We start from the raw sequence: 25,410 nt of genomic DNA on the forward strand, positions 1-25,410 counted from the left end.
TAACAGTAGGGAGGCTATATATACAGGGGGGTACCGTTGCAGAGTCAATGTGCGGGGGCACCGGCTAGTTGAGGTAGTTGAGGTAATATGTACATGTGGGTAGAGTTAAAGTGACTATGCATAAATAATTAACAGAGTAGCAGCAGCGTAAAAAGGATGGGGTGGGGGGGCAGTGCAAATAGTCCGGGTAGCCATGATTAGCTGTTCAGGAGTCTTATGGCTTGGGGGTAGAAGCTGTTGAGAAGTCTTTTGGACCTAGACTTGGCACTCCGGTACCACTTGCCGTGCGGTAGCAGAGAGAACAGTCTATGACTAGGGTGGCTGGAGTCTTTGACAATTTTGAGGGCCTTCCTCTGACACCGCCTGGTATAGAGGTCCTGGATGGCAGGAAGCTTGGCCCCAGTGATGTACTGGGCCGTACGCACTACCCTCTGTAGTGCCTTGCGGTCGGAGGCCAAGCAGTTGCCATACCAGGCGGTGATGCAACCAGTCAGGATGCTCTCGATGGTGCAGCTGTAGAATTTTTTGAGGATCTGAGGACCCATGCCAAATCTTTTCAGTCTCCTGAGGGGGAATAGGCTTTGTCGTGCCCTCTTCACGACTGTCTTGGTGTGTTTGGACCATGATAGTTCGTTGGTGATGTGGACACCAAGGAACTTGAAGCTCTCAACCTGTTCCACTACAGCCCCGTCGATGAGAATGGGGGCGTGCTCAGTCCTCTTTTTTTTCCTGTAGTCCACAATCATCTCCTTTGTCTTGGTCACGTTGAGGGAGAGGTTGTTGTCCTGGCACCACACGGCCAGGTCTCTGACCTCCTCCCTATAGGCTGTCTCATCGTTGTCGGTGATCAGGCCTACCACTGTTGTGTCGTCGGCAAACTTAATGATGGTGTTGGAGTCGTGCCTGGCCATGCAGTCATGGGTGAACAGAGAGTACAGGAGGGGACTGAGCACGCACCCCTGAGGGGCCCCCGTGTTGAGGATCAGTGTGGCAGATGTGTTGTTACCTACCCTTACCACCTGGGGGCGGCCCGTCAGGAAGTCCAGGATCTAGTTGCAGAGGGAGGTGTTTAGTCCCAGGATCCTTAGCTTAGTGATGAGCTTAGAGGGCACTATGGTGTTGAATGGTGAGCTGTAGTCAATGAATAGCATTCTCACGTAGGTGGTCCTCTTGTCCAGGTGGGAAAGGGCAGTGTGGAGTGCAATAGAGATTGCATCATCTGTGGATCTGTTGGGGCGGTATGCAAATTGGAGTGGGTCTAGGGTTTCTGGGATAATGCTGTTGATGTGAGCCATGACCAGCCTTTCAAAGCACTTCATGGCTACAGACGTCAGTGCTACGGGTCGGTAGTCATTTAGGCAGGTTATCTTAGAGTCCTTGGGCACGGAGACTATGGTGGTCTGCTTGAAACATGTTGGTATTACAGACTCAGTCAGGGACATGTTGAAAATGTCAGTGAAGACACTTGCCAGTTGGTCAGCACATGCTCGGAGTACACGTCCTGGTAATCCGTCTGGCCCTGCGGCCTTGTGGATGTTGACCTGCTTAAAAGTCTTACTCACATCGGCTAAGGAGAGCGTGATCACATAGTCATCCGGAACAGCTGGTGCTCTCATGCATGCTTCAGTGTTGCTTGCCTCGAAGCGAGCATAGAAGTGGTTTAGCTCGTCTGGTAGGCTTGTGTCACTGGGCAGCTCACGGCTGTGCTTCCCTTTGTAGTCTGTAATAGTTTTCAAGCCCTGCCAAACATTTCCTTGTAATTCCATTACAAAAAACCAAAAATATATTTTCTAATTTCTCTCCCTCATGAGTAGGGAGGATAATACAAGTTCACTTAAGTAACAAGTAAAGGTAGACCTACCGATTTTTAGTTAATGTTTTTGCTGATATACATTTTGGTTTATAAATTATTAAGTGATTTAAATCTCAATTGTGTTACCAAATCGGTAACAGAATTACTGTATAAATCTTTAACGGAATTACTGCAATTTAATTGTCTATAATGGGAAATCATAGTAGTCACAAACCACAGTTGGGTCACCTGCTACTGTCTGCTCAGCTCATAACGGTTTTCTTTATTTTTCATATGGTGGTCAAAGCGAGTGTGAAAACAGTCTGGACAACACCTCCCTCTTTCTCTGGCTCTCTCTTCTCTCTCCAGTTACAGTGGGGGAAAAAAGTATTTAGTCAGCCACCAATTGTGCAAGTTCTCCCACTTAAAAAGATGAGAATCCTGTAATTTTCATCATAGGTACACGTCAACTATGACAGACAAAATGAGAAAAAAAAATCCAGAAAATCACATTGTAGGATTTTAAATTAATTTATTTGCAAATTATGGTGGAAAATAAGTATTTGGTCAATAACAAAAGTTTCTCAATACTTTGTTATATACCCTTTGTTGGCAATGACACAGGTCAAACGTTTTCTGTAAGTCTTCACAAGTTTTTCACACACTGTTGCTGGTATTTTGGCCCATTCTTCCATGCAGATCTCCTCTAGAGCAGTGATGTTTTGGGGCTGTCGCTGGGCAACACAGACTTTCAACTCCCTCCAAAGATTTTCTATGGGGTTGAGATCTGTAAACTGGCTAGGCCACTCCAGGACCTTGAAATGCTTCTTACGAAGCCACTCCTTCGTTGCCCGGGCGGTGTGTTTGGGATCATTGTCATGCTGAAAGACCCAGCCACGTTTCATCTTCAATGCCCTTGCTGATGGATGGAGGTTTTCACTCAAAATCTCACGATACATGGCCCCATTCATTCTTTCCTTTACACGGATCAGTCGTCCTGGTCCCTTTGCAGAAAAACAGCCCCAAAGCATGATGTTTCCACCCCCATGCTTCACAGTAGGTATGGTGTTCTTTGGATGCAACTCAGCATTCTTTGTCCTCCAAACACGACGAGTTGAGTTTTTACCAAAAAGTGCTATTTTGGTTTCATCTGACCATATGACATTCTCCCAATCCTCTTCTGGATCATCCAAATGCACTCTAGCAAACTTCAGACGGGCCTGGACATGTACTGGCTTAAGCAGGGGGACACGTCTGGCTCTGCAGGATTTGAGTCCCTAGCGGCGTAGTGTGTTACTGATGGTAGGCTTTGTTACTTTGGTCCCAGCTCTCTGCAGGTCATTCACTAGGTAGCTTAGTGGTTAAGAGCGTTGTGCCAGTAACCGAAAGGTCGCAGGTTCTAATCCCCGAGCCCACTAGGTGAAAAATCTGTCGATGTGCCCTTGAGCAAGGCACTTAACTATAATTGCTCCTGTAAGTTGCTCTGGATAAGAGTGTCTGTTAAATGACAAATTATTTATTATTATTACTAGGTCCCACCGTGTGGTTCTGGGATTTTTGCTCACCGTTCTTGTGATCATTTTGACCCCACGGGGTGAGATCTTGCGTGGAGCCCCAGATCGAGGGAGATTATCAGTGGTCTTGTATGTCTTCCATTTCCTAATAATTGCTCCCACAGTTGATTTCTTCAAACCAAGCTGCTTACCTATTGCAGATTCAGTCTTCCTAGCCTGGTGCAGGTCTACAATTTTGTTTCTGGTGTCCTTTGACAGCTCTTTGGTCTTGGCCATAGTGGAGTTTGGAGTGTGACTGTTTGAGGTTGTGGACAGGTGTCTTTTATACTGATAACAAGTTCAAACAGTTGCCATTAATACAGGTAACGAGTGGAGGACAGAGCAGCCTCTTAAAGAAGAAGTTACAGGTCTGTGAGAGCCAGAAATCTTGCTTGTTTGTAGGTGACCAAATACTTATTTTCCACCATAATTTGAAAATAAATTCATTAAAAATCCTACAATGTGATTTTCAGGATTTTTTCCCCCTCAAATTGTCTGTCATAGTTGACGTGTACCTATGATGAAAATTACAGGCCTCTCTCATCTTTTTAAGTGGGAGAACTTGCACAATTGGTGGCTGACTAAATACTTTATTTCCCCACTGTAATGTTACCTCTTCCGGCTCTTACTGACACCTACCAATGAGCCACCGACTGACACCGGGCGTCCATGGATGTTGAAATGTAGTTGAAATTGCATGGCTTTGATTTCAACGTCCACATATGTTGTTTTCTGGGGCGGTCCTGATCGTCCTTGATTTCAATGTCTACAGGACCGGCCATGATTTGGCCCAAACATCCATGATTGATGATCGGACCAAATCTGAAACAATCATAGACGTCTGTGTTTCACAAGTTTGGACAGCTCGGTAAAGTACTGTAAAGAAAATTAGAGTATAGTTCAGTACAATAGAGTAAAGTTCAGTACCATACAGTAGAGCACACTAGAGTAGAGTACAGTATAATGTACTGTGCTGAACTATACTGTACTGTATGGAATTCTACTGATGACATATCCAAACTGTCCAACTTGTGAAACATAGACGTCTATGATTGGTTCAGATTTGGTCCGGACAAAATAAATTTGGTCTTTGAATAATAGCCAGTGTGTTGAATAATACCAGTCAAAAGTTTGGACACTACTCATTCCAGGGTTTTTCTTTATTTTTACTATTTTCTACATTGTAGAATAATAGTGAAGACATCAAAACTATGAAATAACACATATGGAATCATGTAGTAACCAAATATTTTATATTTCAGATTCTTCAAATAGCCACCCTTTTGCCTTGATGACAGCTTTGCACACGCTTGGCATTCTCTCAACCAGCTTCACCTGGAATGCTTTTTCAACAGTCTTGAAGGAGTTCCCACATATGCTGAGCACTTGTTGGCTGCTTTTCCTTCACTCTGCGGTCCGACTCATCCCAAACCATCTCAGTTGGGTTGAGGTCGGGGGATTGTGGAGGCCATGTCATCTGATGCAGCACTCCATCACTCTCCTTCTTGGTAAAATAGCCCTTACACAGCCTGGAGGTGTGTTGGGTCATTGTCCTGTTGAAAAGCAAATGATAGTCCCACTAAGCCCAAACCAGATGGGATGGCGTATTGCTGCAGAATGCTGTGGTAGCCATGCTGGTTAAGTGTGCTTTGAATTCTAAATAAATCACAGACAGTGTCACCAGCAAAGCACCCCCACACCATACAAAAAAAGTATTTGATCCCCTGCTGATTTTGTACGTTTGCCCACTAACAAAGACATGATCAGTCTATAATTTTAATGGTAGGTTTATTTGAACAGTGAGAGACAGAATAACAACAAAAAAATCCAGAAAAACGCATGTCAAAAATGTTATAAATTAATTTGCATTTTAATGAGGGAAATAAGTATTTGACCCCTCTGCAAAACATGACTTAGTACTTGGTGGCAAAACCCTTGTTGGCAATCAGAGGTCAGACGTTTCTTGTAGTTGGCCACCAGGTTTGCACACATCTTAGGAGGGATTTTGTCCCACTCCTCTTTGCAGATCTTCTCCAAGTCATTAAGGTTTCGAGCCTGACGTTTGGCAACTCGAACCTTCAGCTCCCTCAACAGATTTTCTATGGGATTAAGGTCTGGAGACTGGCTAGGCCACTCCAGGACCTTAATGTGCTTCTTCTTGAGCCACTCCTTTGATGCCTTGGCCGTGTGTTTTGGGTCATTGTCATGCTGGAATACCCATCCACGACCCATTTTGAATGCTCTGGCTGAGGGAAGGAGGTTCTCACCCAAGATTTGACGGTACATGGCCCTGTCCATCGTCCCTTTGATGTGGTGAAGTTGTCCTGTCCCCTTAGCAGAAAAACACCCCCAAAGCATAATGTTTCCACCTCCATGTTTGACGGTGGCGATGGTGTTCTTGGGGTCATAGGCAGCATTCCTCCTCCTCCAAACACGGCGAGTTGAGATGATGCCAAAGAGCTCGATTTTGGTCTCATCTGACCACAACACTTTCATCCAGTTCTCCTCTGAATCATTCAGATGTTCATTGGCAAACTTCAGACGGGCCTGTATATGTGCTTTCTTGAGCAGGGGGACATTGCGGGCACTGCAGGATTTCAGTCCTTTACGGCGTAGTATTACCAATTGTTTTCAATTGTTTTCTTGGTGACGATGGTCCCAGCTGCCTTAAGATCATTGACAAGATCCTCCCGTGTAGTTCTGGGCTGATTCCTTACCGTTCTCATGATCATTGCAACTCCACGAGGTGAGATCTTGCATGGAGCCCCAGTCCGAGGGAGATTGACAGTATTTTGTGTTTCTTCCATTTGCTGTTGTCACCTTCTCACCAAGCTGCTTTGCGATGGTCTTGTAGCCCATTCCAGCCTTGTGTAGGTCTACAATCTTGTCCCTGACATCCTTGGAGAGCTCTTTGGTCTTGGCCATGGTGGAGAGTTTGGAATCTGATTGATGGATTGCTTCTGTGGACAGGTGTCTTTTATACAGGTAACAAACTGAGATTAGGAGCACTCCCTTTAAGAGTGTGCTCCTAATCTCAACTCGTTACCTGTATAAAAGACACCTGGGAGCCAGAATTCTTTCTGATTGAGAGGGGGTCAAATACTTATTTCCCTCATTAAAATGCAAATCAATTTATAACATTTTTGACATGCGTTTTTCTGGATTTTTTTGTTGTTATTCTGTCTCACTGTTCAAATAAACCTACCATTAAAATTATAGACTGATCATTTCTTTGTCCGTGGGCAAATGTACAAAATCAGCAGGGGATCAAATACTATTTTCCCTCACTGTAACACCTCCTCCTCCATGCTTTGCAGTGGGAAATACACATGCGGAGATCATCCGTTCACCTATACCGCGTCTCACAAAGCCATGGCGGTTGGAACCAAGAATCTCCAATTTGGACTCCAGACCAAAGGACACATTTCCACCTGTCTAATGTCCATTGCTCGTGTTTCTTGGCCCAAGCAAGTCTCATCTTATTATTGGTGTCCTTTAGTAGTGGTTTCTTTGCAGCAATTCGACCATGAAGGCCTGATTCACACAGTCCCCTCTGAACAGTTGATGTTGAGATGTGTCATGTAACTTGAACTCTGTGAAACATTTATTTGGGCTGCAATTTCTGAGGCTGGTAACTCTACTGAACTTATCCTCTGCAGCAGAGGTAACTCTGGGTCTTCCATTCCTGTGGTGGTCCTCATGAGAGCCAGTTTCATCATAGCGCTTGATGGTTTTTGCGACTGCACTTGAAGAAACTTTCAAAGTTCTTGAAATGTTCCGTATTGACTGACCTTCATGTCTTAAAGTAATGATGGACTGTTGTTTCTCTTTGCTTATTTGAGCTGTTCTTGTCACAACCTTGTCACAACACAACTGATTGGCTCAAAATCATTAATAAGGATGAAATTCCACTAATTAACTTTTAAGAAGGTACACCTGTTAATTGAAATGCATTCCAGGTGACTATCTCATGAAGCTGGTTGAGAGAATGCCAAGAGTGTGCAAAGCTGTCATGAAGGCAAAGGGTGGCTATTTGAAGAATCTCAAATATAAAATGTAATTTGATTTGTTTAACACTTTTTTGGTTACTACATGATTCCATATGTGTTATTTCATAGTTTTGATGTCTTCACTATTATTCTACAATGTAAAAAATAGTAAAAATAAAGAGTTGAGTAGGTGTGTCCAAACTTTTCACTGGTAGTGTGTATATATATATATATATATACAGTGAGGGAAAAAAGTATTTGATCCCCTGCTGATTTTGTTCGTTTGCCCACTGACAAAGAAATGATCAGTCTATAATTTTAATGGTAGGTTTATTTGAAAAGTGAGAGACAGAATAACAACAAAAAAATCCAGAAGAACGCATGTCAAAAATGTTATAAATTGATTTGCATTTTAATGAGGGAAATAAGTATTTGACCCCCTCTCAATCAGAAAGATTTCTGGCTCCCAGGTGTCTTTTATACAGGTAATGAACTGAAATTAGGAGCACACTCTTAAAGGGAGTGCTCCTAATCTCAGCTTGTTACCTGTAGAAAAGACACCTGTCCACAGAAGCAATCAATCAATCAGATTCCAAACTCTCCACCATGGCCAAAACCAAAGAGCTCTCCAAGGATGTCAGGGACAAGATTGTAGACCTACACAAGGCTGGAATGGGCTACAAGACCATCGCCAAGCAGCTTGGTGAGAAGTTGACAACAGTTGGTGCGATTATTCGCAAATGGAAGAAACACAAAAGAACTGTCAATCTCCCTCGGCCTGGGGCTCCATGCAAGATCTCACCTCGTGGAGTTGCAATGATCATGAGAACGGTGAGGAATCAGTCCAGAACTACACGGGAGGATCTTGTCAATGATCTCAAGGCAGCTTGGACCATAGTCACCAAGAAAACAATTGGTAACACACTACGCCGTGAAGGACTGAAATCCTGCAGCGCCCGCAAGGTCCCCCTGCTCAAGAAAGCACATATACAGGGCCGTCTGAAGTTTGTCAATTTATCATCTGAATGATTCAGAGGAGATCTGGGTGGAAGTGTTGTGGTCAGATGAGACCAAAATCGAGCTCTTTGGCATCAACTCAACTCGCCATGTTTGGAGGTGGAGGAATACTGCCTATGACCCCAAGAACACCGTCCCCACCGTCAAACATGGAGGTGGAAACATTATGCTTTGGGGGTGTTTTTCTGCTAAGGGGACAGGACAACTTCACCGCATCAAAGGGACGATGGACGGGGCCATGTACCGTCAAATCTTGGGTGAGAACCTCCTTCCCTCAGCCAGGGCATTGAAAATGGGTTGTGGATGGGTATTCCAGCAGGACAATGACTCAAAACACACGGCCAAGGAAACAAAGGAGTGGCTCAAGAAGAAGCACATTAAGGTCCTGGAGTGGCCTAGCCAGTCTCCAGACCTTAATCCCATAGGAAATCTGTGGAGGGAGCTGAAGGTTCGAGTTGCCAAACATCAGCCTTGAAACCTTAATGACTTGGAGAAGATCTGCAAAGAGGAGTGGAACAAAATCCCTCCTGAGATGTATGCAAACCTGATGGCCAACTACAAGAAACATCTGACATCTGTGATTGCCAACAAGGGTTTTGCCACCAAATACTAAGTCATGTTTTGCAGAGGGGTCAAATACTTATTTCCCTCATTAAAATGCTAATCAATTTCTAACATTTTTGACATGCGTTTTTCTGGATTTTTTTGTTGTTATTCTGTCTCTCACTGTTCAAATAAACTTACCATTAAAATTATAGACTGATCATTTCTTTGTCAGTGGGCAAATGTACAATATCAGCAGGGGATCAAATGCTTTTTTCCCTCACTGTATATATATATATATATACAGTGGGGAAAAAGAGTATTTAGTCAGCCACCAATTGTGCAAGTTCTCCCACTTAAAAAGATGAGAGAGGCCTGTAATTTTCATCATAGGTACACATCAACTATGACAGACAAATTGAGAAAAAAAAATCCAGAAAATCACTTTGTAGGATTTTTTATGAATTTATTTGCAAATTATGGTGGAAAATAAGTATTTGGTCACCTACAAACAAGCAAGATTTCTGGCTCTCACAGACCTGTAACTTCTTCTTTAAGAGGCTCCTCTGTCCTCCACTCGTTACCTGTATTAATGGCACTTGTTTGAACTTGTTATCAGTATAAAAGACACCTGTCCACAACCTCAAACAGTCACACTCCAAACTCCACTATGGCCAAGACCAAAGAGCTGTCAAAGGACACCAGAAACAAAATTGTAGACCTGCACCAGGCTGGGAAGACTGAATCTGCAATAGGTAAGCAGCTTGGTTTGAAGAAATCAACTGTGGGAGCAATTATTAGGAAATGGAAGACATACAAGACCACTGATAATCTCCCTCGATCTGGGGCTCCACGCAAGATCTCACCCCGTGGGGTCAAATTGATCACAAGAACGGTGAGCAAAAATCCCAGAACCACACGGGGGGACCTAGTGAATGACCTGCAGAGAGCTGGGAACAAAGTAACAAAGCCTACCATCAGTAACACACTACGCCGCCAGGGACTCAAATCCTGCAGTGAAAGACGTGTCCCCCTGCTTAAGCCAGTACATATCCAGGCCCGTCTGAAGTTTGCTAGAGTGCATTTGGATGATCCAGAAGAGGATTGGGAGAATGTCATATGGTCAGATGAAACCAAAATATAACTTTTTGGTAAAAACTCAACTCGTCGTGTTTGGAGGACAAAGAATGCTGAGAGAACACCATACCTACTGTGAAGCATGGGGGTGGAAACATCATGCTTTGGGGCTGTTTTTCTGCAAAGGGACCAGGACGACTGATCCGTGTAAAGGAAAGAATGAATGGGGCCATGTATCGTGAGATTTTGAGTGAAAACCTCCTTCCATCAGCAAGGGCATTGAAGATGAAACGTGGCTGGGTCTTTCAGCATGACAATGATCCCAAACACACCGCCCGGGCAACGAAGGAGTGGCTTCGTAAGAAGCATTTCAAGGTCCTGGAGTGGCCTAGCCAGTCTCCAGATCTCAACCCCATAGAAAATCTTTGGAAGGAGTTGAAAGTCCGTGTTGCCCAGCGACAGCCCCAAAACATCACTGCTCTAGAGGAGATCTGCATGGAGGAATGGGCCAAAATACCAGCAACAGTGTGTGAAAACCTTGTGAAGACTTACAGAAAACGTTTGACCTGTGTCATTGCCAACAAAGGAATATATAACAAAGTATTGACAAAACTTTTGTTATTGACCAAATACTTATTTTCCACCATAATTTGCAAATAAATTCATTAAAAATCCTATAATGTGATTTTCTGGATTTTTTTTTCTCATTTTGTCTTTCATAGTTGACGTGTACCTATGATGAAAATTACAGGCCTCTCTCATCTTTTTAAGTGGGAGAACTTGCACAATTGGTGGCTGACTAAATACTTTTTTGCCCCACTGTATATATATATATATATATATATGATATTGCAAATCTCTACCTTTGTATACCTATTCAGGATACGTCACCATGAAGAAATTACAATTCATATCCATAATTATGGATTTCAGTGTGCTACAGATCAGGGACCCATAATCTAAGTCTGTTACCAGGTGTAAATCCACTTTACTTACTGGAGTTCAATAACCAAAAGAGATGTTTTCAAACTCAAGGTGTCATATCATAGCTGACACCCCATTCTTTCTGCAGACATCTTTGAATCTTAATTCAGAAGCAGATATTTAAGATTTCTTAGAAAACATGGTCACATAAAAAACCAGAGACATATTTGAACGTCTGCAGAATTGGAGTTATCGTAATTCCGTTCTGTGGAAATTCCCCTGTTCTGTCTCTGGGACTGCTCTGTGCTGCAGATGCTTATTTTTAGCTTTTGTCATTTACAAATCACTAATGTACTGCATAGTGCATGTACCCCAACACTGCCTAGCCCCCATTCAACATTATAATAGACTATACATGAATATACAGTTTCAGTCTATTAACACTAGATACAGGACCATAGCACACCACTAGTACAATTGATTCTGCTTTGTTAGAACCCCATGTGGCGATGCCCTGAGGTAGAGTGGTGCAGGGCGTTGACCTCATTCTGTCCCACAGTGATTAACCGGTTCTGTCTTCCTGTTCAGTGCAGTGATGCTGAGTCAGAGTCAGAATGGGGAATTTTTCAGAGACAGACAGAGAGAGGAGGGTGAGACCTCTGCTGCAGTAAGACAAACTATCCTATGGTACTTTACCATGGCAACTGGGCAGGCAGACAGGAGAACGAGAGAGGTATTTACATTATGACCAGGTGAGCAGTGTGGAGGAAGGTGTGTGTGTGTGTGTGTGCACATGCACACGCGTGTGTCTTCTTGTCACCCATTCAACCACAGTGGAGGTTTTCGGCCTAGTCCTGAAGAGTGCAGATGGTGGAGTGTCATTGGTTGGCAGATAGGGGGTGCTGTCTCACTGACTGACAGGTTGGGGCCTGTGGAGTGTCTCAACATATTGTGTAGAGGTTGAAATAGAGGTGCTAAAGTTCTATGGTTAAGGATACTGAGCTGGTTTTGGGGGCCTTAAGGTTTCAGACTACCTAACTCTTAGCATTTAGATCTCTATTTGTCCCATGAAGTGACCTTGAACTGATATAACCCATGCTATTCATATTTAAGTGAACAAAGTGATTTTAGAGTACTTGGAAAAGCAGTCTGGTATTATATCAATTACTGTGCCCTAGTCTCTGTTCAACCAAAATACAGTGGGGTTGTGGCCATAGGCAAGGTGAAATTGCTTCTTTACATTATGTTTAAATTATGTTTACACACTTTCATGTTTAATGGGCTTCTTGCAGATATTCAGCTGTTTTTGGTAGAGTTATGGAGGGCGGTCGGAGCACTCACAAACAACTCTTCAGGCTAGGAGAAGAGAGCTCTTTCTCTCTGTTGAGCCCTGGTCTTACTTTGGCTGTTTTTTTGATGTTCGGTCGTCTGTGCGACCTCAACCACCCCTCTCCCTCCCTCCTTCCCTCCCTGCCTCCTTCCCTCCCTCCCTCTCCAAGCTCCCTAGGTCCAGATGCTGCTTTTCCGGGAATGGGAGGCAAGCAGGAACACACGGCTTCCAGATCCCTGCTTCTCTCTTCCGTTCTCTGCCCAGGTTTTTAGCGTAATTGTTGTTTTTCCCCTTGTTTTTTTTACTGGGGTTGGAAAGGCACAAAGGCCTAAGATTCCAGCAGTTAAACTAGGTGAAAAAGCTGGTGTCAAGTTCTGCAGTCAGTCAGAGACGGATGAGTGTTGGCTTGTCAATAAGTGTCAGTTAGTGATGTTTCAGTTGTACTGCAGCCCTGGATCCAGGCTCCTGCTGCTTTTTAAAGGCTGTAATACAGGGCCCTCTGGAGACACAGACACACAAACCCCTGCAAGCACTTACACACACATACATGCACATTTTCACACACCACACACACACACACACACACACAATATCTAACTTCCTCACACACACCTGCTCATGTACGTACGTGCATATGTTCATGCATACTGATAAACAGACCCAGCATGTGTGTATGTGTGTTTCAGCCAATTGCAGGGTGGTCTAAAACCATACTGTGACCGAAATAAGGTTCAGATTCAGAACAACCTCGTTATAGAAGAGTGATTCCTCACGAAACCTAGACAAAAAAATACCATGGTTTTGGGGATGTTCACGAAATGTAATCCATAGAATAGTCAATATACAGTATTTTCCATTTTTAATTCATAATTATTTCTCAATTATGCTTTTAGATACAGATTACATTTTGTGAAAATCCCCCAAATCATGGTCTTCTTTTGTCTGGGTTTCATGAGGAATCACTCTAGATTTGATCAAGACTTCCCTCATTGTCTTACACACAGTTTATATTTAAGCAATAAGGACCGAGGAGGTGTGGTATATAGCCAATATACCATGGCTAAGGGCTGTTCTTATGCACGACGCAACACGGAGGGACACAGCCCTTAGCCGTGGTATATTGACCATATACCACAAACCCCAGAGGTGCCTTATTGCTATTATAAACTGGTTACCAACATAATTAGAGCAGTTAAAATAAATGTTTTGTCATACCCGTGGAATACGGTCTGATATACCACGGCTGTCAGCCAATCAGTATTTAGGGCTCGAACCACCCAGTTTATAATTAAACATTTATTTCTACTTACTACAATTACATGTTGGTGGCTTTGATTTCTTGGTAGACCCTGTGTGTGTGTGTGTGTGTGTGTGTGTGTGTGTGTGTGTGTGCGCATTTCCAACCATGTGTGGAATTGTACCATGACATGATATGCGGGCACTGGACCGTATGTGTAGTGAAACTGCTTTATCTTAGTGAAAGATAGTAAAAAAACCTTATCAGCTGCCTGTTTGATAGTTTTACAAAAGGAGGGATTTTATGGGCCTTATTCAAAGTTGATTATTAACTTCTTTGTGTACTGTAAGCACCCGCACTACTCAAAGACCAGACATACACACAAGGACAGGAAATCACATCTACCATATGTTTTGTTAACAGGCTCTGTGACTTTGTAGTTTGCAGTTGTGATAGAGACTCAACACCCTCTGCACATTGATAATAAGGGTTGAGACTCAGACACCCGGGCTAGCATCAGGAGGTCTGAATCAACCATTACACAGCACTGTATAATAATCAATGGAGCGATTCCACAAAACAATGTACTCCAACGTTGGCATGTTTCCAGTTTAATTTCCGCTGTATTTCATTTGTTTGCTCAGATTGACATTCAGCAGGTTCATTCAATCGGTTTCCTCCTGACTCACAGACACAAAATGGTTCCACACCTGTGATTTGGTTACTTTAGGCACAGAGCTGTGGTGAGTCTACCTCTGTGTGTGCGTGGCGTGAATGTCAAAGCAGGATATAGCTGTAAAGTAAACCTGCAAATAAAACTGTTGCAATGCAGCTGTGGGTTCAAGATAACAATAGATAGCATGAGGCCCTGAAGTATGGAATGGGCAATTCCACAGTAACCGAATTGTGCTCAGATTTCACTATAAAAACCATTGATTTCAAAGTTTAACAAACCATACAACTCATTGCACGAAACGACTTTTAACAATTTCCACCCAAAATTGCAGAAAAACACATTAACTGGAAGAACTGTGCAGATGCAAAGTTTGGTAACAGAATTTCAGTCAAATCTCCTTGAGTTTTCTATGTGACCACGTTTTCCAAAAACTCTGTTAAATATCTGGTCCAAATTAGGAGTCAAAGATGTCTGCAGAAACAATGGGGTGTCAGCTATGACATGACACCTTGACTTTGAAAAAATCTCTTTTGGTTATTGACAGTGCTTGACTTGGGATGAAATAAGTGCAGGAGCTGTCTTTTCCCAAGTCGGTCAATTAGACTATGTTCACCGAAATTCACAAATGACATTATGCTATAGAGACCTCTGATTATTCACTGTTATGGGTTCATACACATTTTCCATGACTTCTCCATGACTTAACCACATTTTCATGACTATTATTATAGCCGACATGAAAAAGTAACTATTATTGACACTGGAAGGCTGCTGTGTTTGATCCCATGTAGGCCGACCATCTCCTGCCATTGTGCCCTTGATCAAGGCACTTAACCCCCCATAAAGTAGAACTGCACTGTTAGTCACATTGTCAACATGTGTTCAACCCTCCATCTGGAGAGCTCCTGGGTGTACAGGCTTGGCTTTTGATCCAGCCCTGAAACACCCAAGTCTGCTTATCAGGGTCCTACTGAGCAGCTGATGTTTAGGCTACAATGTGGTTAGACCAGGGCTTGAACAAAAGCCTGCACACCCAGTAGCTATCCTGGAGGGTAGTTGCCACCCTTGATATAAAATATTGCAACATTACAACCAATTGTCTTAATACAATGAATCAGGGATCAAAATGATGAGGTAGCCTACTTCAAAGCATCTACCTAGACATGTTTAAATATAAGGCTAAAATATGAATGTTTCAGGGGAGATCTATTGCTACAAGTTATGTTTTGAATTGGCTATCTAGTTAGTCTGTTTGTCATGATTTTATACCTGCTGCTGAAATGTTGCGCTCTCTCTCCTCGGGCAACGGCCCACTCGCACTGGCACACACCCAGCGCTACAGACATGCACTGAAGGGTCATTCTGATGATGGTTGATATGTAGATATTTAAACATTAAAAGTGTTAATAAGTGTACCTTCATGAATTACATTAACAAAAATCATGAAACTAATTTCCATGACTTTTCATGACCTTACAAACCCTAATTTGACAACTTGGAACAGCGCATCATGCGCATTCAGGCTGGCGTATTTTCAATCTGAGCAATCTCGAACAACCTACTGTCACGCACAGATTCGCAGACTAGCAGCAAATAAACTTGAACAAAGCAGAATCAGGAATTGAATGGCCACTCTCCATTGCTATTCAATGCAGATCCCACCTTCATTCCATTTTGATCAACCTTTTTTGCCTTAGTGTGTGAATCTGGGCCGGTGATAGGCTACTTTGTTTTATAGAGGAGCCGGTCCGCAATTACCCAAAAATTAGAGGAAGCCCAAGTCAAGCACTGGTTGTTGAACTACAGTAAGTCAAGTGGATTTGCACCACAGGAGGTTGGTGGCACCTTAATTGGGGAGAACAGGCTCGTAGTAATGACTGGAGCAAAATAGGTGGAATGGTGTCAAATACATCAAACACATGGTTTCCAGGTGTTTGATGCCATTCCATTTGCTTCATTCTGGCCAATATTATGAGACGTTCTCCTTCTCAGCAGCCTCCACTGATTTACACCTGGTAACAGAATTGCGGTAACGGAATTTCATCAATGGTTCCTGATCTGTACTATACAGAAATGCATAATTATGGATATGAATGTCGTTCTCTTCATGGTGATGTATCCTAAAAAGGTACACAAAGGTATAAATATGCAATATCCTCTTTTGCATATTTGGGTATTATTCTACACACTGGCTATCATCTTAACGACTGCATTTGGTTGGTCCGGACCAGACCAAATCTGAACCAATCATAGACGTACAGTACCAGTCAAAAGTTTGGACACACCTACTCATTCAAGGGTTTTTCTTTATTTGTACTATTTTCTACATTGTAGAATAATAGTGAAGACATCAAAACTATAAAATAACACATGTGGAATGGAAGTAACCAAAAAAGTGTTAAACAAATGTATTTTATATTTGAGATTCTTCAAATAGCCACCCTTTGCCTTGATGACAGTTTTGCACACTTGGCATTCTCTCAACCAGCTTCACCTGGAATGCTTTTCCAACAGTCTTGAAGGAGTTCCCACATATGCTGAGCACTTGTTGGCTGCTTTTCCTTCACTCTGCCGTCCGACTCATCCCAAACCATCTCAATTGGGTTGAGGTTGGGGGATTGTGGAGGCCAGGTCATCTGATGCAGCACTCCATCACTCTCCTTCTTGGTAAAATAGCCCTTACACAGCCTGGAGGTGTGTTGGGTCATTGTCCTGTTGAAAAACAAATGACAGTCCCACTAAGCCCAAACCAGATGGGATGGCGTATTGCTGCAGAATGCTGTGGTAGCCATGCTGGTTAAGTGTGCCTTGGATTCTAAATAAATCACAGACAGTGTCACCAGCAAAGCACCATAACACCACCTCCTCCATGCTTTACGGTGGGAACTACACATGCAGAGATAATCCGTTCACCCACACCGCGTCTCACAAAGACACGGCGGTTGGAACCAAAAACTCAAATTTGGACTCCAGACCAAAGGACAGATTTCCACCGGTCTAATGTCCATTGTCCATGTTTCTTGGCCCAAGCATGTCTCTTCTTCTTATTGGTGTCCTTTTAGTAGTGGTTTCTTTGCAACAATTCGACCATGAAGGCCTGATTCACACAGTCCCCTCTGAACAGTTGATGTTGAGATGTGTCTGTGACTTGAACTCTGTGAAGCATTTATTTGGGCTGCAATTTCTGAGGCCGGTAACTAATGAATTTATCCTCTGCAGCAGATGTAACTCTGGGTCTTCCATTCCTGTGGCAGTCCACATGAGAGCCAGTTTCATCATAGTGCTTGATGGTTTTTGCGACTTCACTTGAAGAAATGTTAATCGTTCTTGAAATGTTCCGTATTGACTGACCTTCATGTCTTAAAGTAATTTACATTTACATTTTAGTCATTTAGCAGACGCTCTTATCCAGAGCGACTTACAAATGATGTAATGTCGTTTCTCTTTGCTTATTTGAGCTGTTCTTGCCATAGTATGGACTTTTACCACATAGGGCTATCTTCTGTATACCCCCCCCCCCCCCCCCCCCCCACCTTGTCACAACACAACTGATTGGCTCAAACGCATTAAGAAGGAAAGAAATTCCACAAATTAACTTTTAAGAATGCATACCTGTTAATTGAAATGCATTCCAGGTGACTACCTCATGAAGCTGGTTGAGAGAATGCCAAGCGTGTGCAAAGCTGTCATGAAGGCAAAGGTTTGCTATTTGAAGAATCTCAAATATAAAATATTTTTTGATTTTGTTTAACACTTTTTTGGTTACTACATAATTCCATATGTGTTATTTCATAGTTCTGATGTCTTCACTATTATTCTACAATGTAAGACATTGTAAAAAATAAAGAAGAACCCTTGAATGAGTAGGTGTGTCCAAACTTTTGACTGATAGTTTATGTATCAAGGTGACATCTACATGGTTAACAATAATAGTTATTTATTGTGTAGGCTGCTATCCTACTTGAGAGAAACAAATTGCCACATAGCTACCGCCGTAGAGCAGCCCAATCAGCCACGCAAAACGTTATTGAGTGGCAACAAATCTGCTCAATTAGCTGATTCACTTTCCATACATCCACTCCTTTCGACACACCCACTCGCCCATACTCTGGTCGCCATATTGGGCTTCAGCTACCCGTACTGGACTTCACTGCCCATACCATGAGTCATTGTAGATGTATGGTGGGAATGGCTTCCCTTTTCTCTGTTTCTCCCCCCATCTCTTCCTCCAGGCTAGTCACCAGTCCCCTTCCTGTTTTGGTTTTTCTTTCCAACTTGGTAGAGTGCTGCCTTTAAATAAATATCTCTCTCTCTCTGTCTCGCTTGCTCGCTCCATTTCTCTATCTTTCTCTCTCTCTCTCTCTCTCTCTTTCTCTGTCTTTCTCAAACAGTGGATAGTTAAATGGATCACTCTGGTTTAAATCCCTGCCATCGGCTGGGACCCGCTCTCCCTCAGATTGTTGTTTTTTAACTGCATGTGTTTGTTTTTTAACACTGGCACGGGGCTGAGGGTCCAGTTTCAACTGTGTGCTAAGTAGCTAGCAAGAGTAGCCTGTTCACACATCTTAAAGAGCCACATACACATCAACAGAATACCTATCTACGCACATACTGCACACTGTTCCATCCAAACTTGGATAAATTCTTAGTGAGAATGTGTTTCTTTACAGAATGTCTATTTCTATCATAGTGCTCTCTGTCTCCCCCTCAGACAAAGTGTTTTTCTGTGCTCCTGCAGTCACGTGAGGAACAGTGTGTTTAATTTCGACCAGGCCAGGTGCTGATCATGGAGTTTAGATTAGAAAGTTAAAATGTCTTATTTTACATCATCTCAACAATGAACATTTCTATCTTTCACAACGAAGCCATAGACTACACTGTAGGTCAGCCATAGAAGATCATTGTCATTCTAGAGTGATGTTATAACCTTGATGTAAGTATTAGTGTTGTCACGATACGAGAACTCTGACTTCGATACCATGTTTAGTATCATGATACTCGATACCATCATGACACTCGATTCCAAAACGATACCACAAAATGGCACTTGATCCAGACAGAAACTCAGCTACTGCTCTGTTCAATCGTTGACCATCTTTTGAGTTCAATATCATTCCATTTGTACATTTTTATGTCCATTTTTTTTAGACAGCAATGTATGCATTAATGAATCAATTATACAATCAATTTGACTTTGTTTTTATCTATCGAACTACAAAAATAACATAATGGTAATCATTTTTTTGGAAGGTAAATCAAGATGTAGCCTAGGCCTATTCACAATACAGATTAATGGATATTATTCAATAGGAGTGTGTGCATGCATTGAGTTATTGAGCTTGTTTTAGCTGATATCATGGGGCTACAGATGACAAACAATCCCTTCCATTTAGGACTTATTTTATTGGCAATTGCTAGGAGAACATATTGTTTTATGGAACGGATCAACAAGATTTGCATAGAAGAAGCAGTCTCTTCTTTTATAAAATTGTGCGCTGTCTCTTTAAGAAAGTAATGACATCATTTGCGAGGCAGAATTTGGCTGTGTAATCTGGTTTTGTGAGTAAAGTTGGTCGCTCTTGCGCAGTCCCGTTCCCCTTTTTCTTGGAAGTGCCCCTAATCTATCACACCATGGCAGACCCCAAACTTGACTTCACCACTGGAGAGTCTGGCGCATCCACCAATCCTATGCAGTGCTCTGCCCTGCGAAAGAACGGCTTTGTGGTGCTGAAGGGACACCCCTGCAAGATTGTGGAAATGTCGACCTTCAAGACCGGAAAGCACGGACACAAGCCAAGGTTAACATGATGGGCATTGACATCTTCACCAACAAGAAGTATGAGGACTTGTGCCCCTCCACCCACAACATGGATGTGCCCCACGTCAAGAGGAACGATTTCCAGCTGTTGAACATCACTGATGGGTTCATGTCCCTCATGAGTGACAATGGCGACTGATTCAGACCTGAACAAGGAAATTGAGCAGAGATTTGCCACCTCTAAAGATATCATGTGCGCTATGGGGGAGGAGTATGCAGTGGCAGTTAAGCAGATGACCGGCAAATAGAAAGGCTTGACTGCTCAGGCAACATACTCCACCCACAACCAGTTTCTAGCATTCGTATTGGTTCTATCTGCGACGGCCTTCACAGACAACCTCAATCATTCTGTTTTGATTGTTAATTTATTTCCTAGTTTTTTTGTTTCTCTCTCCGATGCTGTGTTGGACTGTCCCACCGTTACCGTGGCTCGCTCGCTGTGTTGGACTGTCCCACCGTTACCGTGGCTCGCTCGCTGTGTTGGACTGTCCCACCGTTACCGTGGCTCGCTCGCTATGTTGGGTGGCATACTGCTGGATCACAAAGGTTTTGTTTAGTTATACATAATCTACTAAATAAAGAAAAGTACTTAAAAAATATAGATGTTATTTTTTTGACTTTGAGATATCTTGGTCTTGCCACATACATTCCTGAATGTTTAAAATAATAATGACTGGATCCAGAACCCAAAAAATGTGTGGCTATGGAATCTAATGAACATGTTTTTAGTGGCGAGGTAGACGTGAATTAATAATGTTTTTGGTGACAATCAGCTTTGGAATCAGCATGTTTGGGAAGCTAACAATGCAGCACAGACAGCTCTAGCAATGAATGAATAAGTGGAGCAGGAACTTTGCTCTTCGCGCTATAATGGCATCGCTACGCACTCTCCCCTCCCCCCTCCTCCTCTCTCTCCCTTGTTCTCTCTCTCTCTCTCTCTCTCTCTCTCTCTCTCTCTCTCTCTCTCTCTCTCTCTCTCTCTCTCTCTCTCTCTCTCTCTCTCTCTCTCTCTCTCTCTCTCTCTCTCTCTCTCTCTCTCTCTCTCTCTCTCTCTCTCTCTCTATGTTGACAGGAGCCTTATTGCTATCGGCACTCCAGGGGTTAAAGATCTGTGAGCCAACAGCAGCAGCTCGGCTTTAGCCACTCCCTGAGCCAGCCAGGATTTACATTTTAAAATCGTGATCGCCTCCTCCTGCCTCACTCATTCGCTCTGGGCTTTGTGTGAGCGTGCAGTGGTGGAACTGTGTGAGTGTATGCCGGAGAGAGCAGACACAAATGAGAGAGAAATAGGGGGAGACTAAAAGCATTCTGTCTGCAGGAATCCTTCTGTCTGCAGTCGAGGAAGACTAGAACCAGATAGAAAAGAAGCAACAAAGGAAATAGACTCAAGAAAAAGAGCGAGAACGAGGAAAAACAGGACTGCCTGAGACGACGAGATACACAGTCACACACACAGCAGACGTGTAGCGGCGAGGCAACGGTACTCACTCACACACTCTCAGACAGTAAAAAAGGCAGGAAGCTGCCTGGATCTTGTCAAGAGAGAGGTTTGTGTATCCGTCTGCGGGTGTGTGTGTGTCTGCAGCGAGATTAGAATGGAGGAGGGCTTGTTGTCTGTGGCCCCAGCATGCAACTCTACAACCACCAACGCATTGCTCAACAACCACTGTGCCGGTAATGTACTGTACGATAACCGTAGTATTGTTTTCAGTGCTGTTCCAGAGAGAGTGAAGGAATCAAGGTTTGGAGGTTAGTGGGGTGCCAGCTCCATGTGGTTCATTGGCGCGTGTGTGCGTTCTATGGGGTTTCCCCCAGCTATGCACTTGAAGTGGAGTTTGCTGCAGAATCTGTCTTCTGCAACACCATCTGTGTGGCTTACCAGAAATGGCATGCAAGTGGTTTTAACAGACAATACCTTTATGACGTTCTTAGCTTGCGTGGGTCATAGTGAAACTATAGAAGTAGGTAGGTAGTTGTGTATTGTGTAATGTAGATTACTGTGAAAGAGAATAACCCATTTCACGATCCGCTGTAGTTCCCCTGTGTGTGTGTGTGTGTGTGTGTGTGTGTGTGTGTTTGTTTGTGTCTGTGGCTGTTTACCGGTCTTTGTGACTGTGGCTGTTCATTCACACAATTACCTCTGCACCCCCGATTTGTCTGTGTTTGGATCACCATGACATTTCTCCAAGCCATTCACCATTTATTCAGAGAGCACACCCCAGTGAGACTGCTGCTGATTGGCTGAGGATAGGACTGAGGAAGTAGAGCTATCTAGATGTCTTTCTTTATAGCAGGGAGGGAGGGAGGGAGAGAGGGGGAGAGTCATAGATCATAGCGGTGTGTCCATGAGGAAAGTTCATGGCCTCAGTAGGGCTAGGAACCGGTTAGGGTGTTACTACTTCCTGGATTTGTGCTTGAAATAAAGGTTACTGCAAGCTTCACTCCGTTGATCTACGTGGGTGGAGTGGGATTTTTGGAGCATGATATCCTCACCGGTCCCACTCCCATTCACAAGGGGACGATATATTTGTAAAAAAATAAATAATAATCATTTTGTGAAAGCAAGGAAGAGTTGCCTGCCTTTGCTAGTAGTAGCTAGCTGGTAGCCTGGATAGCTGGCTTTAGCCTGGCTAAAAACATAGCAAGCTAGATGGCCTTTTTAGCTTCCCACATCTCTATGTGAAGTAATCAGATTTATAATGAAAAAATATGCTCTGGCAAATATTCGTATACTTGCTGGTGTAACCTAAAACATTATCCCAGTTTGATATGCTGCTTGTGTATTCATTCCGATATCAGCTAAAAATAGGTCATCATGTTTTGGTCATGGAGATTTCAAAATAGCCTGGAATCACTAGTTATTACTTCTAAACAAAATACCTTTTTGTTGTTTGGTTTACTGTTTGAACAGTCGCTGAGATTTATATTTGGTCAATGCAAAAACGTTGATTATTAGCCTATATAGCCTATAGATCAGCTCAAGGAACCAATTGACAACACTGCCCCCACAGCTGCAGAAGGAATGATACGGTGCGTCTCAACTTTCAGATAGTACAAAAGTACGTTGAATGCCGGAGCATATTACAAGGAGACGCCCCCTTTGTGACGACAAAATGACATTGCAACACTGCGCTGTGCTCCGTGCCTTCTGTCTCCGTAGTGTGTGAATTTACCTTAACATGGCCATGACCAGGCAGTACTGCTCCATGTACTGCTGGTCTATAAATAACTAAAACAACAAGTGTGTGTGTGTGTGTGTGTGATCTGTATAAATGTTCAACAGTTTATGTTAGTTGATGTGAGTCATTTCTATATACAGTGTGTATGTAGTGAGTAAGCACTCTTAAGGTGTCAGCATGCTTTTGTTCTGCTGGCGCTTAGCTGAACTCGGCTAGGCGAACCGAACGAGTGTGGTCGCATACTCCCTTACAAGACCTTTGCTTTAAAAAAATATTTTTAAAAGCCGCAATAATACTGTTCGTCCATCTTGAGACTCCTCAAAAGAGTCTGAATGAATCTGTAATAACTGTAATGTCATTCATTTTGAAGTTTTTGCAGAGGAGATCTTAGTCAAGCAATTGTATATCTAACTAAGATGTTTGGTGCAGTATTTCTCAAGTGAAAAAATGGAATGACAACTAACACTGTTGACCAATCACTGACAAAGGGGTGTAGACTTCAGCTACCGACTTCGGCTTGCCTCAAGAAAACATTTTGTGTGCACGAACAGCCGAAAGAACCCTTGCCGAAGACCAAAACGAACAAAGACTTCACAAAAAGTTGACATAATATATGCACAAACTGTTCAGAAAGGTTTCGGATTGGGAAGCATGTGGACGCCATTATGGCAGTGGGAAATGGTAGTAGGCCAATTGGTATTCTGGCTTTTTATTACAACACCTCATTTGGCAAATTATGTCCCTCCCTTCTCTCACTCCCTCCCTCACTTCTCCCCCACTTTTAGGTAGTCTTCGTACCCCCCTCTCCCATGCCGCTTTCCTTCAAAGCACACACCATCCTCAAATAATTAAAGACAAATAGTGGTGTTGAGTGAGAGAGAGGCAGGAGAAAGGAGAAAACACAAAGGCAGTCAACAATTACAGATCCAAACTTTACGTCTGTCTTTCTCTCTCTTCCCCTCTCACTATATCGTAAATACAGATTTTCTCATGCATACTAATAGGCAGACATATGTTCTGAGCATACAGATACTTACATGTAGAGATACAGGTTTATAGACACACTATGGATATGTGTGGTGTATTAGAATAAGGAGGTGTTAGGCTCTCTGCCATCTGGGAGAATCCCCACTCTGAGAGCATTCACAGATGGCCTGATTCGAGCTTTACAGTTCTTTCTCCAGTGTGTGTGTTTGTGTTTTGCACTGAAAGAGCTGGAAAGTCTGTGTGTGTATTGCACTGTGATTGAGCTGTAAAGTGTGTGTTTATAGCGACTAGCGAGTATGTAGAGTTTTCTGAACGAGCCGTGAAGTATGTAGGTGCATAGTGAATGTGCAGTGTGCTTTGACAAGGCTGTAACGTGTCTTTAAAAACACAGTGTGTATTACAGAGATAGAGTTGTAAAGTACGGTTGAGCGCTGGGCTGTGTGCAGCTTCTCTCTGCTAATCCAATCTCATCCATCATCAGATCCCTCCATCATCAGATACCCCCCCACAACACACACACACACACACACACACTTGGCCTGGCCGCACAGCCTAATGTCTTACAACAAACATGTCGTCGCATGCATAAAGCAATTTAAAGCCCCTACGAGCAGCCCGCAGGAATCTGAGCACCATGGCGATTAACACGCCACTCATACACACATACTCTTGCACATATACACTGTTGCGTGCACACACATACATGCCCATACAGTTCATGCATGCACAGCCAGCAAAAATACATTCATAAACTGGCAGACAGATATTTCTTTGTTTGTTTGCTCAGACACATAGCATTGAGTTAATGTGCAAAAATAAGACATTTTTGATCACTGTACATAAATGTATGTCATCAATGGATACCATCCAAACATGAGAAGTGTGAGGGTGTAAGTGGCAAGGGTTAAAGAAAGGGACTAAGTGCAGGAGAGCGAGAGATGAGAGGAGATTGATGATAGACCTTGTCAAAACATGGCTGTGCTCCACATTTCATTATGGAGGCTAAAGCCTCCGACTGAAGTGTGTCCGTGTGTGTGCGTGTTAGCTTGTCTGTCTGTGTTTTTGCATGCAACTTTTTGGCTTAGTGTGATACTATAAACTGCCAGAGACTGGGATCATGAATCAGTACATGATACTATGCTTTAACACACTCTCCTATTGCGTGTGTGTGTGTGTGTGTGTGTGTGTGTGTGTGTGTGTGTGTGTGTGTGTGTGTGTGTGTGTGTGTGTGTGTGTGTGTGTGTGTGTGTGTGTGTGTGTGTGTGTGTGTGTGTGTGTGTGTGTGTGT

The 25,410-nt window shown here is 43.1% G+C and overlaps 1 protein-coding gene and 1 pseudogene across 2 annotated transcripts in view; both read left to right on the top strand.

The window, feature by feature from the left end:
- The first annotated feature begins 19,748 nt into the window (after nucleotides 1-19,748).
- LOC311110674 (eukaryotic translation initiation factor 5A-1-like) lies at nucleotides 19,749-20,204 on the top strand (annotated as a pseudogene). The gene has a single exon. The product of its transcript is annotated as a eukaryotic translation initiation factor 5A-1-like (transcript).
- A 954-nt stretch (nucleotides 20,205-21,158) lies between these two features.
- The window catches only part of LOC311110883 (echinoderm microtubule-associated protein-like 4), a 65,065-nt gene continuing 60,813 nt past the window's right edge, over nucleotides 21,159-25,410 (top strand). The window contains exon 1 of the mRNA XM_084153498.1: nucleotides 21,159-21,630. Coding sequence (XP_084009624.1) covers nucleotides 21,552-21,630 — 79 coding nt within the window. The 5' untranslated portion in view covers nucleotides 21,159-21,551. The remainder of the gene's footprint in view (nucleotides 21,631-25,410) is intronic.

Source organism: Coregonus lavaretus (genome assembly GCF_964263955.1).
Source record: "Coregonus lavaretus genome assembly, chromosome: 36".
Taxonomy (NCBI): domain Eukaryota; kingdom Metazoa; phylum Chordata; class Actinopteri; order Salmoniformes; family Salmonidae; genus Coregonus; species Coregonus lavaretus.